The sequence below is a fragment of the Eubalaena glacialis genome, chromosome 14 (genome assembly GCF_028564815.1).
Source record: "Eubalaena glacialis isolate mEubGla1 chromosome 14, mEubGla1.1.hap2.+ XY, whole genome shotgun sequence".
Taxonomy (NCBI): domain Eukaryota; kingdom Metazoa; phylum Chordata; class Mammalia; order Artiodactyla; family Balaenidae; genus Eubalaena; species Eubalaena glacialis.
In genome coordinates, this window is record NC_083729.1 from 79205260 (window position 1) to 79220152 (window position 14893).

Genomic DNA, 14893 nt, shown 5'->3' on the forward strand with positions numbered 1-14893 from the left:
TGGCTTTCAATGAAACTTTTGGTGACAGAACTCTAAACCTCTAAAATTCCCGATAATGATTCTCATTTTCTTCTCCCATTTCATGTCATTTAATTCAAAAGCCTGCCCCTCATTTTTGCAGGGTAACTTGTTATGTAATGCTGCACGTGTGATGAAAGCTAGCACGCTTTGCACATGTTCTGAATTATTTGAACAGGGAAGAGAGTATGCCATACACCGGACCCTGTACTTCTGCCAGCTGTTTTCTAAAAACTCTTGCTGGGACAGTTGCGTTTGGCATTGCCTTGCTTAAGAAAGAATCCTGGGAAGAGATTCTCAAGTTTAATTGAACCGTACATCCAGAACCAAGGCTGAATCTCACCTCAGTTTCTTAAGTCTCGTGTGAATTTCCTAAATATCCCAATCTAGAAACTCCTCTGTAAAGGCATTGGGTCTGAGCTGTATAGTGTTTCAAGCTGCCAACAAAGTCAGCTTCCTCACACTTGTCGATATTCCTTTAATTCAGAAGTCTAACATGTTCAATAAATGGTTGATTGTTGAAATTGTTTCCCTTCTTTTTTTGTTTACCCAATTAGCAGGATACTACTGTTTTGCAGTGTTTTGTATTTCCACCTTGTAACTTAACGATAATCACTTAATTTTATTTCTTTAAAGCCTATTTGGGGACTTCCCTGGTGGTCCAGTGGCTAAGGCTCCGCGCTCCCAATGCAGGGGGCCTGGGTTTGATCCCTGGTTAGGGAACTAGATCCCACATGCCGCAACTAAGAGTTCGCATGCCGCAAGTGAAGTTCCCGCGTGCCACAACTAAAAAGATCCAGCATGCCGCAACTAAAGATCCCACATGCCGCAACAAAGATCCCACATGAGGCAATGAAGATCCTGCATGCTGCAACTAAGACCCGGCACAGCCAAATAAATAAATTAAAAAAAAAAAAAAAAAAAGCCTATTTGGTCTAATGACAAGTATTTTTCCATATATAATGTTTTACCTAGCTTTTATGAATGCTGTCACCACGTAGTTTTGTATCTCTGCACAGAAACCAAAATAAATTTCAAATGTTAAAGCTCTAAAATCATTAAATTTAATTTTTCTCCTTTTTTTAAAAAAGCATAGTCGATATACAACATTATATTAGTTTCAGGTATACAACATAGTGATTCGACATTTGTATACATTACAAATTGATCACAGTAAGTCTAGTAACCATCTGTCACCATACAGTTATTTCAGTATTATTGATTATATTGTACCTCTTAATCCCCCTTAATAAATTTAATAGTACTGTATTGAAATTGATTAAAATAAGGCCTAATGTAAGTGGGAGGTCATTTTTTTTTAACCTTTAGCCTTCACTCACCTTCCCACCCGATCCCCATGTAAGTACCAATACACTGGAAACGCATTCCCAGGCTTTGCACACGTTCTGTAATTTTCCATGTTCTGATTGACTGACTGCCAACCTCGCTCCTCCTCCTCACCAGGCAGCCCTTGTCCTAGGTTGGGAGTAGCTGGGCTTGTCATAATACACTCGTTACCTCTCGGCTTGTCCTTTGCTGTACCCTTGGCTTGAAAGCGCTCTCCACCTGCATCAACCCCAGTGAAGTTGTCTTTCCAGGCCTCTGCCCTGACTGCGAACGCCCCGGTCTCGCTGTGTATTTTAGGAAGCTAAGTCTTGAGGCTCAGGCCCTGAGGTCTGGGAGGGTATCTTGGTGCTGGCATGGTGAAAACCCAATTTAACCCCGATCATAAGGAAGACGAGCCGAGGCCCTGGCTGCATGCGCACTGGATGTTCTGTAACATACACCTCGCTAACTAATGCGTCCTGTCAGCTCCCTGCCCCCACGTCCACATGGACCCTATCACAGGCGTTTCCCCACCCGCTGAAAGCCAGTGGAACCAGAAAAATGGGATCTGGAGCCTCTGAACCTATGGAACTACAACCCAAACCATGCTCATCAGGCACCCTCTCTCCACTGCGTAGAACTCCCGCGGAGAGGCACTAAGGGGGAATGGGAGGAGAAGCCTCGGGCCAATGGGACCACCCTGCTTCAGCCAACCAACACTCTCAAGGGTTCTAGCCACCTGACAAAAGAATATTTGGTTTGATGGCTCAGAGTTAGGAGGTGTGGGTGTGGGATGCAGAGCGCTGCTTGATGAACCATTAAAGTCCCCCAAGTCAGTAGCCCACGCTGGGCCTTTCGTAGAGACAGCATGTTGTAAAAGGTATGGAAGATCACCACCTGCCTGGCTGGAAGAGCTTCAGTTTAAGAACAACCATCTAGGGACTTCCCTGATGGTCCAGTGGTTAAGACTGCACTCCCATTGCAGAGGGCAGGACTTCAATCCCTGGTCGGGGTAAGATCCCACATGCCGTGCAGCACAGCCAAAAAAAAAAAAAAAGGCACCATCTATGCTACACTTGTGTGTCGGACCTCTTATTCAGAAATCGAAAACAACAGTGCTTTACGTGATCGAGGAGCTAATGCAGAAAGACATGGGTAAGTCAGGGGCTGTGCCAGAGCACTGGCCAAATTTCCTCTGACTCATCCCTGACCAAACTAATTCTTCTTCTTCTGTGCCTGGACCCTTGCGCCAAGCTTCTGAAGGTCTGAGTACAGGTTCCGCTTCAGGATGGCGCTGCTGCACAGCAGCGCCCCTTGCAGGGCTCCCATCAACCCACAGGTGAAGACATCCTGGCCTAGGAGACAAAAGCAGAGGCCCGTGGGCATCGCTGCCCCCCCCCCAAGTGGGGGACAGGGGTGGACAAGGGCCCCTGGGCCAGGGCCACCCAGAGATGGCTTCAGACCAGGACCAGGGTCCACAGCTGCCGAGGCAGCCCAGCTCAGGCTGTGGGAGGCTGCAGGGGGCAGCAGGATCTGAGGACAAGCATGGAGGACTCTGGGTGACAGGGAAGCCCAGGGTCTCAGGTCCTGGCAAAATGCGGCAGTCAGTGTACCTGTCAGGTAGAGGTTGGGGATGGGGCTCTGGGCCCTCATGGAGGCCAGCGCACCAGGATGCAGGCGGCCCAGGTCATGGTCAGCCCCGTAGCAGGCCCCCCGGGGAGCTGCCAGGTAGAACTGACTGGTCAACGGAGACCCTCCAGTCACACTGTCCACCTGAGGAGGCAAAAGAGGCAGCCGAAGAGTGGGAGTGGGACCTTGTGAGACCCTCACCTCCTTTCCTGCCCCTGCACGAGCTGCCTGCCGGCACGGGCTCCCTATCCCTTCCTGGAGCTCAGTCAGCCCGGGCCTCCGTTCCCCTGCCCCAAAGAAAGGGTAGAGATGCACCAGCCACAGGAGTTTGCCCTCCTACCTTCCCCTCCAGCTGTGGGAACAGCTTCAGGATGACCGACAGAGCGGCTTCAACAAAGGAGCTCTTGAGGGTCTCGTAGCCGCTGCTCCTCTTTCCCTGGGGCTCGTCCCGCCACTCCTCGAACCACTCATAGGAGGTGGGCACCAGCACGACCCCTGTGGAGCGGCCTGGGGACGCAGGGCCGGGTCACTACTGCTGCCCCTCCCCCGCCCAAGGCCCCACCCCAGAACCTCAAGCCCCACCTGAAAACCGGTCCTCCCACGTCGGGTCCTTGGCCGACGGGAAAGCAATGAAGAGAACGGGCATGTGCTCCACAGCCTTGTCCGCAGGCAGAGAGAGGTAGTGCTCCATTCTGGGGGAGGAGAGGGGCTGTCGGTCCCGGCCTTGTTCCCCGCAGCCACCAGCACCACCCCGAGGGCAGGGCACCCCCAGGGACCCACGAAGGGATGAAGCCAAGGCACAGCCTAGGTAGGGAGAAGCCCTTCGGGAGTAGATTCTTGCCCATTTCCTCCCATCCTGCATCCTGCTGCTTCTCCCCCAGCATCAGGGGAGGACACTCTCCCCACACACGCACACCCACGCCTTACGCCGTGTCCAAGTCTGTGTCAAAATAAATGTAGTAGTTGGTAGACGGCAGCCCCAGGTCCTTCTTGGTGCCTCGGAGGCAGATGAAGACAGAGAACACGCTCAGGCCGGGCCGCACCATCCCCAGCTGCCGCTTCACACCTGCAGAGAGGCAGCAGGGCCGCGTGAACAAGGCCACCAACTGCTGCCCCTGCCCCGGGAACCTGCGGACGCCCGCTCACCTCATCTGCAGCCTCAGACGTTTGGACAACTCGACCTGGCAGGGGCCTGCTCTTCGGTCTCCTGCCTGTGAAGGCCACGGCCTCAGACTTCTGCTCTGAGCGCCTTGAGGAGCAGTGAGTGACGCCCGGCTCTCTGAGCCGCTCACTGCCTCCCATCGTCCCCTTAATGTCTCAGTTAGGAGCGGATGACGGGGCTCTGCACTACAAAGACCACGGCTAGGAACAGTATTTGGTTGTAAGCCTTGGCTTCGGTATTAAGTTGAATACAAACCATCTAATGACTGAATATGCATAATTCCTCCTGTGCTGAACAGTCAGCACAAGGCCTTAAAATGGTAAGTGATGCAGATGAATAGATGCGAAATGGCATCACTGGCACTTGGCATTTCAGGGTTCATCTGGGGAGGAGGGAAGAATAGCACTGAGGAGGAAGGCAACAGTCACCGTGGGAGCCTTTGGATGTCCCCTGGACCGAAGCCACTGGGCATTCCCACCTCTCAACAGCTGAGCCCAGACCAGTTTTCTGGAAATTGCTCCCACAGAGTCTTATCCTTTGTTCCCATTCCCAGGACCATTTCCAGCACCTAACTGAGGGATAAGTCGCCACCGGCTGCTCTGCTTAATTCATGTAACAAATACTTGTTGAGGACCTGAAATGCGCTGGATCCTCTGCGAGGCCTTGGGGACACGTCAAGGAATCGGACGTGACGCCTGTCCACTGTCCACTTTCCTGAAGAAGCTGGCTCTCCTATTAGAGGCTGCAAAGACCTGAGTGCTACGGGTAGGGTGACCATAAAACTTATCATCCAGAACAGGCCACTTCTGAGAGTGAAGGGGGCGTTGTAACAATTACAGTAGGACAATGGGCATAAGACTTCCAGACACCCAGCCGCCCAGCTGTGGGAGCGCCGAGGGGGCAGGGGATGTGGTGAGGAGTAGTAATTGCCCTGGAAAATCAGGAGCACCTTCTCCCCTGGGTCCCAGCATCGTTGGGGAACCACAGCTGCGGGCACCCCCTTTCCAGGTGGGGCAGGGTGGGCACGGAGAGAACCAGGGGCCCAGGAGTGATGCCCCCAGGTCTTCAGAAGCCCCTTAGCACAGCCATTACCTCCACCCAGCCCCTTCTGTCCCTTTCCCCAGCTAGAAGGAAGGGGTCCAGGAGCCACCACCTGGCAGAAAAATAGAACCTTGGGTCTCAAATCAGGCACACGACGATGAGACCAAGCCCTGCTTCTCCACACCAGCCTTAGCTCCCCTACTGATTTTGTCAAACTAGTCTTCCCTACTCAAAACACCTCTCCAAACTACCCCCAGTAACCTCCTCAAAGCTCAGCCCTGGAATTTAATAAAGGCGCTCCTATTCACAAAGGCTCCCTCTGCCTGACCACCCCACCTCCACCCTCGACCCCAACTAGCACTGCCTATCCCCAAGGCCACCAGATATCCCGTTCCCATCTCTGAGAGGGAGACAGAACTGTGAGAATCTCTACCCCCAAACAGCTGGAAACGAAGGAATCCCAGCACCTGGAGTCTCTGAGTTAAGCATCACTGCTGCCACTGTCTGAAATGCTCTCAAACTGGGATTCATCCAGCTCCCGCTCGAGAGAGGCAGCTGGTCCTTCAGGCAGGTAGGGGCTGGCACATGAGACTGTCTTCAGGGCTGAGATACGTAAGAGCAGTGGAAGCTGCTTCCGCCAGTGAAGGGAGGCAAGCTCAGCAGCTAAGTCTGTGGCATGGCTGCCTGGAGAGAAGGCGGGCCCGGGGGAACACTGGGCCCGTCAGGGGACAGTGTCAGGGTTCAGAGGTCCTGGGAGAGAGGGAGGCACGAAGTAGCAAAGGCCACTGGGCAGTCTCTGCCCCACCCCACTCAGCTCACCCGGCCTGAGAGAGGGGAGGCCCCTGCTGGCAGCAGATGCCGGCCAAGGCCCAGCTAAGTGAGGCAAAGGGCTGAGGAGGCCAGTTCCCGGGAGCACACGGCCTGTACCTCAGAGGCAGTCATGACGGCCACCCACCCCTCCCCCACCAGGAAATCCAAGGCCTCACTTCTCTACTGAACCCACCTCCCTGGGCCCGCTCGCTCTCCGGGGCGGAGCGCTCTTTCCACTGCTCTCTGGGCTCCTCCCCGGGCACCAGTGAAGTCCACCCCAAACTCATCGTGAGCGGCTCCCTACTCCCCACCGCCCACCCCAGCCAGAGGCCTTTACGCAGATGCCTCTCCCTCCCTCCTGGATCGCTGGTCCCCTCCCAGCCGGTGGCCTCCTCCCCTCAATCACATCGGGAGCTGCCAGCTACATTTCCAAATGGTGACGTCCCAGCTAACCTTGGCTCAGCCACTCTGTTCCTTGTGGGCCGACCTGCTCTCCTGCCCCTTCGAGTGAGGCCTTCTCTCTGGAAGCCCCATGCTTCCCAGCCCAGAGGGGGCCAGGAGCCCAGGCTTAGGAGTCAGACACACCAGCCTTCTCCTCTCAGCTTGGCCACCTCCAGCTGGGTGGCCTTGGGCAGTTATTCACCTGTGTGCCTCTGTTTCCCCAGCCATCAACATTAGGATGACGAGCTCTCTACCCAGTGGCTGAGTATAAAAGGCAAGGACAAAAACAGGCTTTTATTTTTGGACACGGCCTATCAGTGCAGACGACTAGACTGAGGCTTATTTTGAGTTCAGGGCTCAAGCAGCAGAGGATAATCCTGCAGCCTCAGCACCAATACGGAGCTGCTTCCTAAAGAGGCAGGAAAATAAGGCCCACGACAATATTATCAAGACCTTCTTCTCCACGCCAGCCTTAGCTTCCCTTACCAACAATGTCAGATCAGGCTTCCCCACTCAAAATAAGTGAGAAATTAAGGAAGGAAGCAGGTTTCATACGGCACACTCAGTGAAAATCCAAGAAACGTTCCTTGAGGACTCAACCCACCATCATTGATTATCAGAGAGATGATCTAAGATCTAGGGAAACTGGAAATCGGCAACTAGGACTGGAGACTTGAAAGAGGAAAGGGAAACATGGTTGAGGTGATAAGGGGAAAGGGAGTAAATATGCCAAGAATGAAATGAGAGATAAGGACCAAAGGGTCTTTGGGGAGGATGTGATACAAAGGAAGTTGATCCCACCCCCTAAACAGAGGCCTGCTGGGAACGGATGTTAGAAACCGGTGTGCTCACCTTCTCTGCCTATGGAGGGTCAAAGGGCAGCGCCAACGCTGGGGGAAGCACCAGCCAGGCTGAGCCAGCTGGTTGCAGAGGGCAGGCCTGGGGCACTTGGAGGACAGTGACGCAGCCCAGTCGTTTACCTGGCAGACAGCGGGCCTTCTCTGGCAACAAGTACTCATAGGTATTGAATAATCCTGCGTTGGAGATCACGATGGGGCAATAGATGTTCACCAGCTCCTGACCCTCCTTCACAGTGACACCTGCAGGCCCAAGAGCTTGGCTGAGGTTCTGTAAGCTCCAGGAGGATGAGAAAGGTCCCTATTCCCCACCCCCCAGATCTCTCCCACATTGGCCTCGAGCGGGCAGGCCCCAGGCCAAACTGCAAAGTAAGGGAACCATCCTGAAGCACTGCCCTCTTGGCTCACGGTCCCTGCACTGGCTTCCTACCTCTCTCCCCACCCTGCGTGGGCGCTCTTCTCTTGAGCAACCCACCAACCTTCACACGAACCCCGGAAGAGCCCATGGGCTGAAGGCCTTCACTGGAATCCTAGACCCTTCTTCACAGCTGCCAGAGTTCCCGTTCCAACGTGCTCTTTTTAAAATCCTCCAATGACACCTAACCTCTACTTAAACTCCGAGGTCTTGTCTCAGCCTTCCCTGATGTGGTCCCTTTCGTGCGTCCAGCCTCATCTCTGGCCATTCTCACTAAACTATTAGGCAGGACTGTATGAAATAGCTGATAGTCAACCATTTTTTTAACCTATAAATGTGGCAGTCTCTTATGATTCCACCTAATATTTTCAGATGCCTAAAAATACTCAGCTCTTTCATACCTCTGTGCCTCTGCACATTCTGTTCCCCCTGCCTCGAATAACCACCCCTCCCCTCTGGCTAGCTTCCTCTCACCCTTCATGACCTCCCTCTGAGGCCTTCCCTGTTCCACCATCCTCTGTGTCACCTCCATCCTTGGTGCCTGCCTCTATGTGGCACTTTAATTATATCGCAGTCATCTTCCCTGTGAGACTGGAAACTTCTTGAGTTAGAGATTAGGATTTACTTATCTTTTATCACCTAGCACGTGAAAAACACAAATAAATGTATCTGCAACTGAATTTAATTGAACTGATAAACCCACCTTGGTTCACAGACCCCCTGACGGCTGGAAGGAGAACTTGCTCATGAACATGAGAGAAAGTCTCACACATCGGACAGCCACCCCTCTCTCACCACCAGGAACTTCCCAGTCTCTTCTACACATATGTCCTTGGAGACCGCTGACGGCCTTTTCTCCCTTGATTTTTGCGTGCCCTGGGCTACCCACTCACCACCTCCTCCTTGAAAGACTCCTCTGGTGAATTTACTGTCACACCAGCTCTATTTTCCCCAGGCCTCTCTCTGCCCCCTTAGCTGATGCTTCTGAAGCACCCGCAGCCTGGATGGCCTGTTCTGTGTACCAGAGTCCTTCCTTGCATAGAGCCTCTCCTCACAGAGTTCATCCACGGTGGGATTTTGACTCTCTGTGCAGGTGACAGCAAACACCTGAGCCGGGGTAGAGTCTGGGTCCCACTCTGCCATTTACAGATTGAAGGCAGGGCATCCTGCCGGCCTCCACACCACCCTACAAGCACCCAGGTTACGTACTCACTCCATCAGTCACTGAACAAACACTTACTGGGCTCTATTATGTGCTAAAGTCTATAGACATAAAGATTAAAAAGACACAGCCCCTACACTCAGGAGGTCCTAGATTACCAGATAACTATTTTTATCTATTGAATAAATGATGAAATACTGTTCTCTGGGAACCATGCCACCCTTTATCCTTCCCGCATCCTTTTTGCTTCCAGGCCAATCGCTATCCCCGGGCAGCCCCAGCTTGGGGCAGATTCCAGCCTTTAACCCCCCACTTGGAGGTCAGTTCTTCTACACCTTCTGCCCTCAGTGCTTTCTTTGCTCTGCACCCAGAGACCCCAGGTCTCTCCCACCCCGGCCAGGGACTGTGAAGACACTGCAGGGCTCTTACCGCAGGCTTTCCCAGCTGAGTCCAGCAAGATGCTCTGCACAGGGGCCCTCGTCAAGACAGCACCCCCGGCCCGCTGAATCACAGGGATGGTGTGGAAAGCGATTTCACTGGAACCCCCTCGGGGATAAAAGGCCCCTTTTATGTAGTGGTCAACCAGCAGAGCATGCATGGCAAAGGTGGTGTGGCTGGCGGTCACACCTACAGAAGGAAGGAAGGGGTGATGAGGCAGGAGGGGCAGCGGCACCTTCGTTCAGAAAGGAACACGGGTTCCCATCAGAAAACACGCAGCCTTTGGGAATTCCCTGGCGGTCCAGTGGGTTAGGACTCGGTGCTTTCACTACCAGGGGCCCAGGTTCAATCCCTGGTTGGGGAACTAAGATCCCGCAAGCCGTGAGGCATGGCCAAAAAAAAAAAAGAAAACGCGTAGCCTGAGTCTATGCATCCCAGGATCCAAGTGATCCCCAGGGCTCAGGGCAGCCAGAGGGCCTGTTTCCATCCAAATGTGGGGAATGGGGAACCTTACAGGTCTTGGGGCCAGTGGGAATGTCCTCCCTGCAAACTGCCATGCTGCCAGGGAGGACAGTGTTGGTTGGAAAGGAAAGTCATCCAGGGCGTGGGTGAAGGGAATTTTTATCAGTGTGTCCAGCAGGGAGGTGGACAGACATCTCCTCCATAAGCTCCAGAGGGCCTGGGGTGTGTGCTGTTCCATTTCAGTCAGCCAAGCAGGCTCAGGAAGAAAGACTGAGAGCCAGGAGCTGCCTGGGGCCCAAGGCCAGTACCCACCATAAGTGGGGAAGATGTAGCTGAGCACGGCCTGGAGCTCCGGGGAGGCTGGCAGCTCCCGCAGGACCTCGGCCAGGCTCTGGGTGGATGCATGGAGGAACGAAGAGAAACGGGTGAGCAGCCCATACTTGTTGAGGGCCTGAACCATGGGCAGCGGGAGGATCTTCAACAAGATGGCATGAATGACTCCTCTGGATACCACCTGGGGAAGGGAATGAGCAGGGAGGAACAGGTCTCATCTCCTGACTCGCCTTTCCAACAGCCTGCATAGCCCGAGGGCCCAGCAACACTTAGCCCTGGCTGAACTTGGCTGAATTTGGATTTTAAAACTCTGTACTTGGGACTTCCCTGGTGGCAAAGTGGTTAAGAATCCACCTGCCAGTGCAGGGGACACAGGTTCGATCCCTGGTCTGGGAAGATCCCACATGCCACGGAGCAACTAAGCCCGGGCGCCACAACTACTGAGCCCGCATGCCACAACTACTGAAGCTCACTTGCGTAGAACCCGTGCTCCTCAATGAGAGAAGCCACTGCAATGAGAAGCCCGCGCACCGCAATGAGTAGCCCCAACTCGCTGCAACTAGAGAAAGCCCGCGTGCAGCAATGAAGACCCAAAGCAGTCAAATATAAAAAAGTAAATAAATTTATAAACAAAAAAACAAAAAACCCCGTACTCTGTGAATTTTTCCCATTCTACCCTCAAGTGAGTCCTTTTTTGCTTCTCAGTTTCCGGCCCAAATTCCTTTTGAATAATCCCAACCAGATGAAGTGAAAAAGAGTGGTGATATGACCACAGGGAGGCCAGTGTGGTCAAGGAGGAGAGCCGAGTGCCCCCCAGAGGCCAGAGTGAGAGTGGCAGCTGCGGAGCCTAAGCTCCAGAGACAGAGGGCCCACCGGGGCACAGAGGCCAACTCCGGTGGACGCTGAGTTCCAGACAGACAGGCCTGTTCCTCCTTCCTGCCTCCCTTACCCGTCACTCCGCTAATGAGGAAGGTCAGCCTTGCTGGGAATAAGCAGGGGGTCCTCAGCATGTCCGTGTTACCTTAACCAGCCTTATATACTTGTCGATGGCAGCTTCTTCCTGGGGAAACTTCTCCTTGAGGCCCTGTATGTAGGCTTTCTCCCCACTGTACATGGGAAACTCCTTTCGGCCATTGGGCCCTTCTAGTACCATGATGTCAAAGGGAGAGGCCGTGGGAGCCCAGTCCAACTGCCCCTCAGTGATCTGGTCCAAGATAAAACGGCCAAAGCTGCCCTCCTGCATGCGCCCGATATAATGGATTCCTGTTGGGAGACAGAAAAACAAAGTGTCATAGGGATATGGGGATTGAGCCCTGGAAAAGCTCCAACAAGGAAGCAAGGTGAAAGAGGTTGTCCTGCAGGGCTGAGTCTGTGCCCAGAGGGGGTACCCACCCTTTCTGTAGAGGGGAGTTGCAGCAGAAACCACCAAATCCCTGCCCAGTTCAGCTGCCAGTGGGTACAGCTGTCAGACAAGGAAAGCGGTGCCCAAGGAGAAGACGGGGCCTCCAAAATCACAGAAATGCCCAGGATCGTCCCACCATGGCTGCTCCAAACCTCCTGCTCCCAGCCCTTTTCCACAGAAGCCTTACCCGTGTCAAATTCAAGGCCATCCTGTCCAAAGGTATGACAACAGCCTCCCGCCTTGGTATGTTGTTCCAGCACCAGAACTCGCTTGCCAGCTTTGGTCAGGATCGCAGCTGCCGCCAGGCCCCCAAAGCCACTGCCTATCACCACCACATCCAGCTTCTCTGGCACTCGGCTGGCTGAGAAAGCTGCAGCAGATGGAGGAGATGGAGGTGGGGGCTTCTCGGGGCGGGGGGGGGGCAGTGAAAGGGCAGTGATGTGGAAACCAACGCAGAATTCTCTAGCTTGTACAACGCCAGAAAACTCTAGAGCAGTTTGGCAAGGAGCTCCTGACTAAAATGTCTCAAACATTTTACCTGGGAATTATTCAGGACCAGCCAGGCGGGTTAAACAAAGTGATTTGGTTTGATCTGAACTGATTTAAGCAAAGCCACTATGTAGCTGGGGATTTTTCCTACTTGCAAAGAAAGTAAAAAATCCACAAACTATCATACGAACAAAACAATGCTGACAGCAATACAGGCTGAGAAACCTAAGTGCAGACAGAGAGCGAGCTAGGGAAGAAAGAAAACAAGGAGGAGGGGGACGGGGGCCAGTGCAGGCTGCTGGCTCATGGACCGGTCCATTCACAAGCAGGTTATCTTTGGAAAATGCAGGGTCTGCAGCTAGCAGTGGAGCAGCCCAGTCAGATGATGGTTCTTCAACATCCTGATGCAGAGGCAGGACAGAGCTGCTCTGAGAAATCGTGGAGGTGGGGTTGAGGAGGAAGCACCTAAACAAGACAAAACTGGACAGCCTGTGGTGCTGTATGGGCACTTCCTACACAAGATCTGTTCTTTCAAGATCACTCCTAAAGGGACTTCCCTGGTGGCGCAAGGGTTAAGAATCCACCTGCCAATGCAGGGAACACGGGTTCAACCCCTGGTCCGGGAAGATCCCACACACTGCGGAGCAACCAAGCCTGTGCACCACAAGTACTGAGCCTGCGCTCTAGAGCCCACAGGCCACAACTGCTGAGCCCACGTGCCACAACTACTGAAGCCCGCACACCTAGAGGCCGTGCTCCACAAGAGAAGCCACCACAATGAGAAGCCCACGCACCACAACGAAAACCTAACACAGCCATAAATAAATAAATAAATAAATTTATTTTTTTAAAAAAAGATCACTCCTGAAGAACTGAGATTTGGAATTTTTCAAGCTGCTACAGAACTCAGTAAACTTTCAACTTTTCAAACGTTTTTAGAAAGACCTATAGTGAAAAATATATTTCATATTCACATCCCAGAACATATGTTAGTATATAATATAAATACCTGAAACAGAAGTTTCACAATACTTGCCAGAACCATGTATTATGCACTCTGATATTTTCCATTCTACCGCCATTTAAAATGTTAGTTGCAACCCATTAAATTGATTTCATGACCCACTAAGAGATCACAACCTGGTTTGAAACACAGTTAAACTAGTCATCTCATTTTTAGACCAATCCAGATAAATGGAGTGACTTGCTAATGGTTTCACAGCAAATTAGTGACAGAGTCCAATTAAAACTCTGATCTCAGAAGTTCAAACTAATAGGCCTTCCACTTAGAACCATACTGTCTCCAACTGTGTAGCAAGACTTTTTGCACAGAATACTAAAATTTACAAGTGAACAGGTGAGAGAGATCTCGGATATCATCAGGTTGTTCTTTTTACAGGTTATTCTTTTTTTTTTTTTTTTCTTTTTTTCTTTTTTACGCAGCAGAACTCTTTCTTTAAACCTTAGAAGAAATTCACAAATACTTTTTACAGATGACAGTGCAGGTCAATGGAAGAGCAGCTCTGAGCCTGAGGCATCCTGTTGAGCCTCGTTTCAACCACAAGAGATGGGAGCAGGCATAACCAGTCAAATCACTTGATGGGCCAAATGCAGTCTCCTATAAAGGTTTCTGTGCAGCTCTCCCAAGTCCCTGAACCCATGGGGAAGATAAGTGAAAACGTTAAGGTCTTAAAGCAAAGTAGGGGAAAGGTCTCCTCTTGTTTATCCGGTTAGCCACCGCTATACTAAGTGGCAGGGCCTGAGCGTGGCTATGCCAAAAACTTGGCTCGCCGAGGACGATGCCCGCGCCCGTGTGGCCACGATTCCCCGGGCCTGCGGGGACCAAGGCTCTCGCCAGTGGCGGACTCTAAAGCGGGTGCCTCCACGTGCAAAGAAGCCCTCCCATCGCTCTGCATCTGGGGAACGCTAACCCGCGAGGATGCCCGGGCGCAGCCTCGGACCCCGGGGTCCCTCCCGCTCACCTTGCTTGAGAACCTTCTTCCTGGCCTCCTTGTCGGTCACCAGGGGCGCGGGTGGCCGCTTGACATCCTCGGAGAAGGGGTTCGGGGAGCTGCCGGAGAACAACCCCTTGCAAACTTTGCCGAGGACGGCCAGCAGCAGCGCAGCCAGCGGCAGCAGCAACAGCCACATCGCGCTGGCGTCGGAACCCGTCCGCTCCGACTGCGCCCGGGCTCTGCGGCCGCGGCTCTGCCCAGTTAGCTTATCCTCGCACCCGGAAGGCAGAACCGACTTTGGCCACTGCTCAGCCAGGCCCTTTTTGGCCAGAAGCCAAGTCTCTGGCGGAGATTGACCCTCGCGGCTCGTCGTACTCACGTCTCTGGCGGCGCGGAGGGTCGTGCGCATGCGCGGAGGAGGCCCGGAGGGGTTGAGGCACCCCAATCGCGAAAGCTCTGGGAACTCGGGGACTCCGCTGGCGATCCCCGGGGGTCAGAGGAGAAGGGATGTGGGGCGGAAATGGTCGCCCTGGGGCGAGACAAGGCTGAGAGTTGCAGAACAGAGAGAGACTCCCTACTGGCAGACCGGAGGCCTCGGTTGTGGTCTCGCTGGATGACCTGAGGCAAGTTGCTTTCCTGTTTTCCCCACCGAGAAAGTTTCTGTCCGGAGTCCCCACCCTCTCTGGCTGGGTGTCTCGATGGACTGAGATCTCCGTTAACATACGCGCATCGCAGCCGGCGAGCACCGGGATTTGTGACCCCAAATTGGCCAGTAGTTTTGGCCGCGGCGCCCCCCTGGGATGGTGATGCCTGCGGCGGAGGCCTGGTCGGGGCTGGAGGGGCCGGGGAGGCCCCAGCGACAAGGCCGATGAAAGAACTGGCATACCTGTGTGCGCATTTGTATTTAAGGTGTGGACCCAATTTCTAGGTTAAATACCTATTCAGGGAGTTTA

At 53.3% G+C, this 14893-nt stretch overlaps 1 protein-coding gene across 2 annotated transcripts; it reads right to left on the minus strand.

Moving 5' to 3' along the window:
• Window positions 1-1100: 1100 nt before the first annotated feature.
• On the minus strand, window positions 1101-14231 carry RETSAT (retinol saturase). Of its 2 annotated transcripts, XM_061168590.1 has the most exons (11): window positions 13968-14231; window positions 11684-11866; window positions 11116-11357; window positions 10074-10275; window positions 9291-9488; window positions 7408-7527; window positions 3901-4039; window positions 3556-3665; window positions 3314-3480; window positions 2958-3117; window positions 1101-2699 (listed from the first exon to the last, which is right to left on the minus strand). In XM_061168590.1, the coding sequence occupies exons 1-11, from the start codon at window positions 14134-14136 to the stop codon at window positions 2560-2562; spliced, it is 1830 nt and encodes a 609-aa protein (XP_061024573.1). In that variant the 5' UTR covers window positions 14137-14231; the 3' UTR covers window positions 1101-2559. The 2 variants fall into 2 exon arrangements, with proteins under 2 accessions (XP_061024573.1, XP_061024574.1); XM_061168591.1 differs by lacking the exon at window positions 7408-7527.
• Window positions 14232-14893: the final 662 nt, after the last annotated feature.

What these genes read in the sequence shown, in the direction of transcription:
- RETSAT (XM_061168590.1), bottom strand. Translation starts at nt 14,136, where the DNA reads ATGTGGCTGTTGCTGCTGCCGCTGGCTGCGCTGCTGCTGGCCGTCCTC. An exon ending in GAAGAAGGTTCTCAAGCAAG is followed by an intron (nt 11,867 to 13,967) that starts GTGAGCGGGAGG and finishes CATCTGCTGCAG; the next exon opens with CTTTCTCAGCCAGCCGAGTG. An exon ending in TCCCACAGCTGGAGGGGAAG is followed by an intron (nt 3,118 to 3,313) that starts GTAGGAGGGCAA and finishes TTGCCTCCTCAG; the next exon opens with GTGGACAGTGTGACTGGAGG.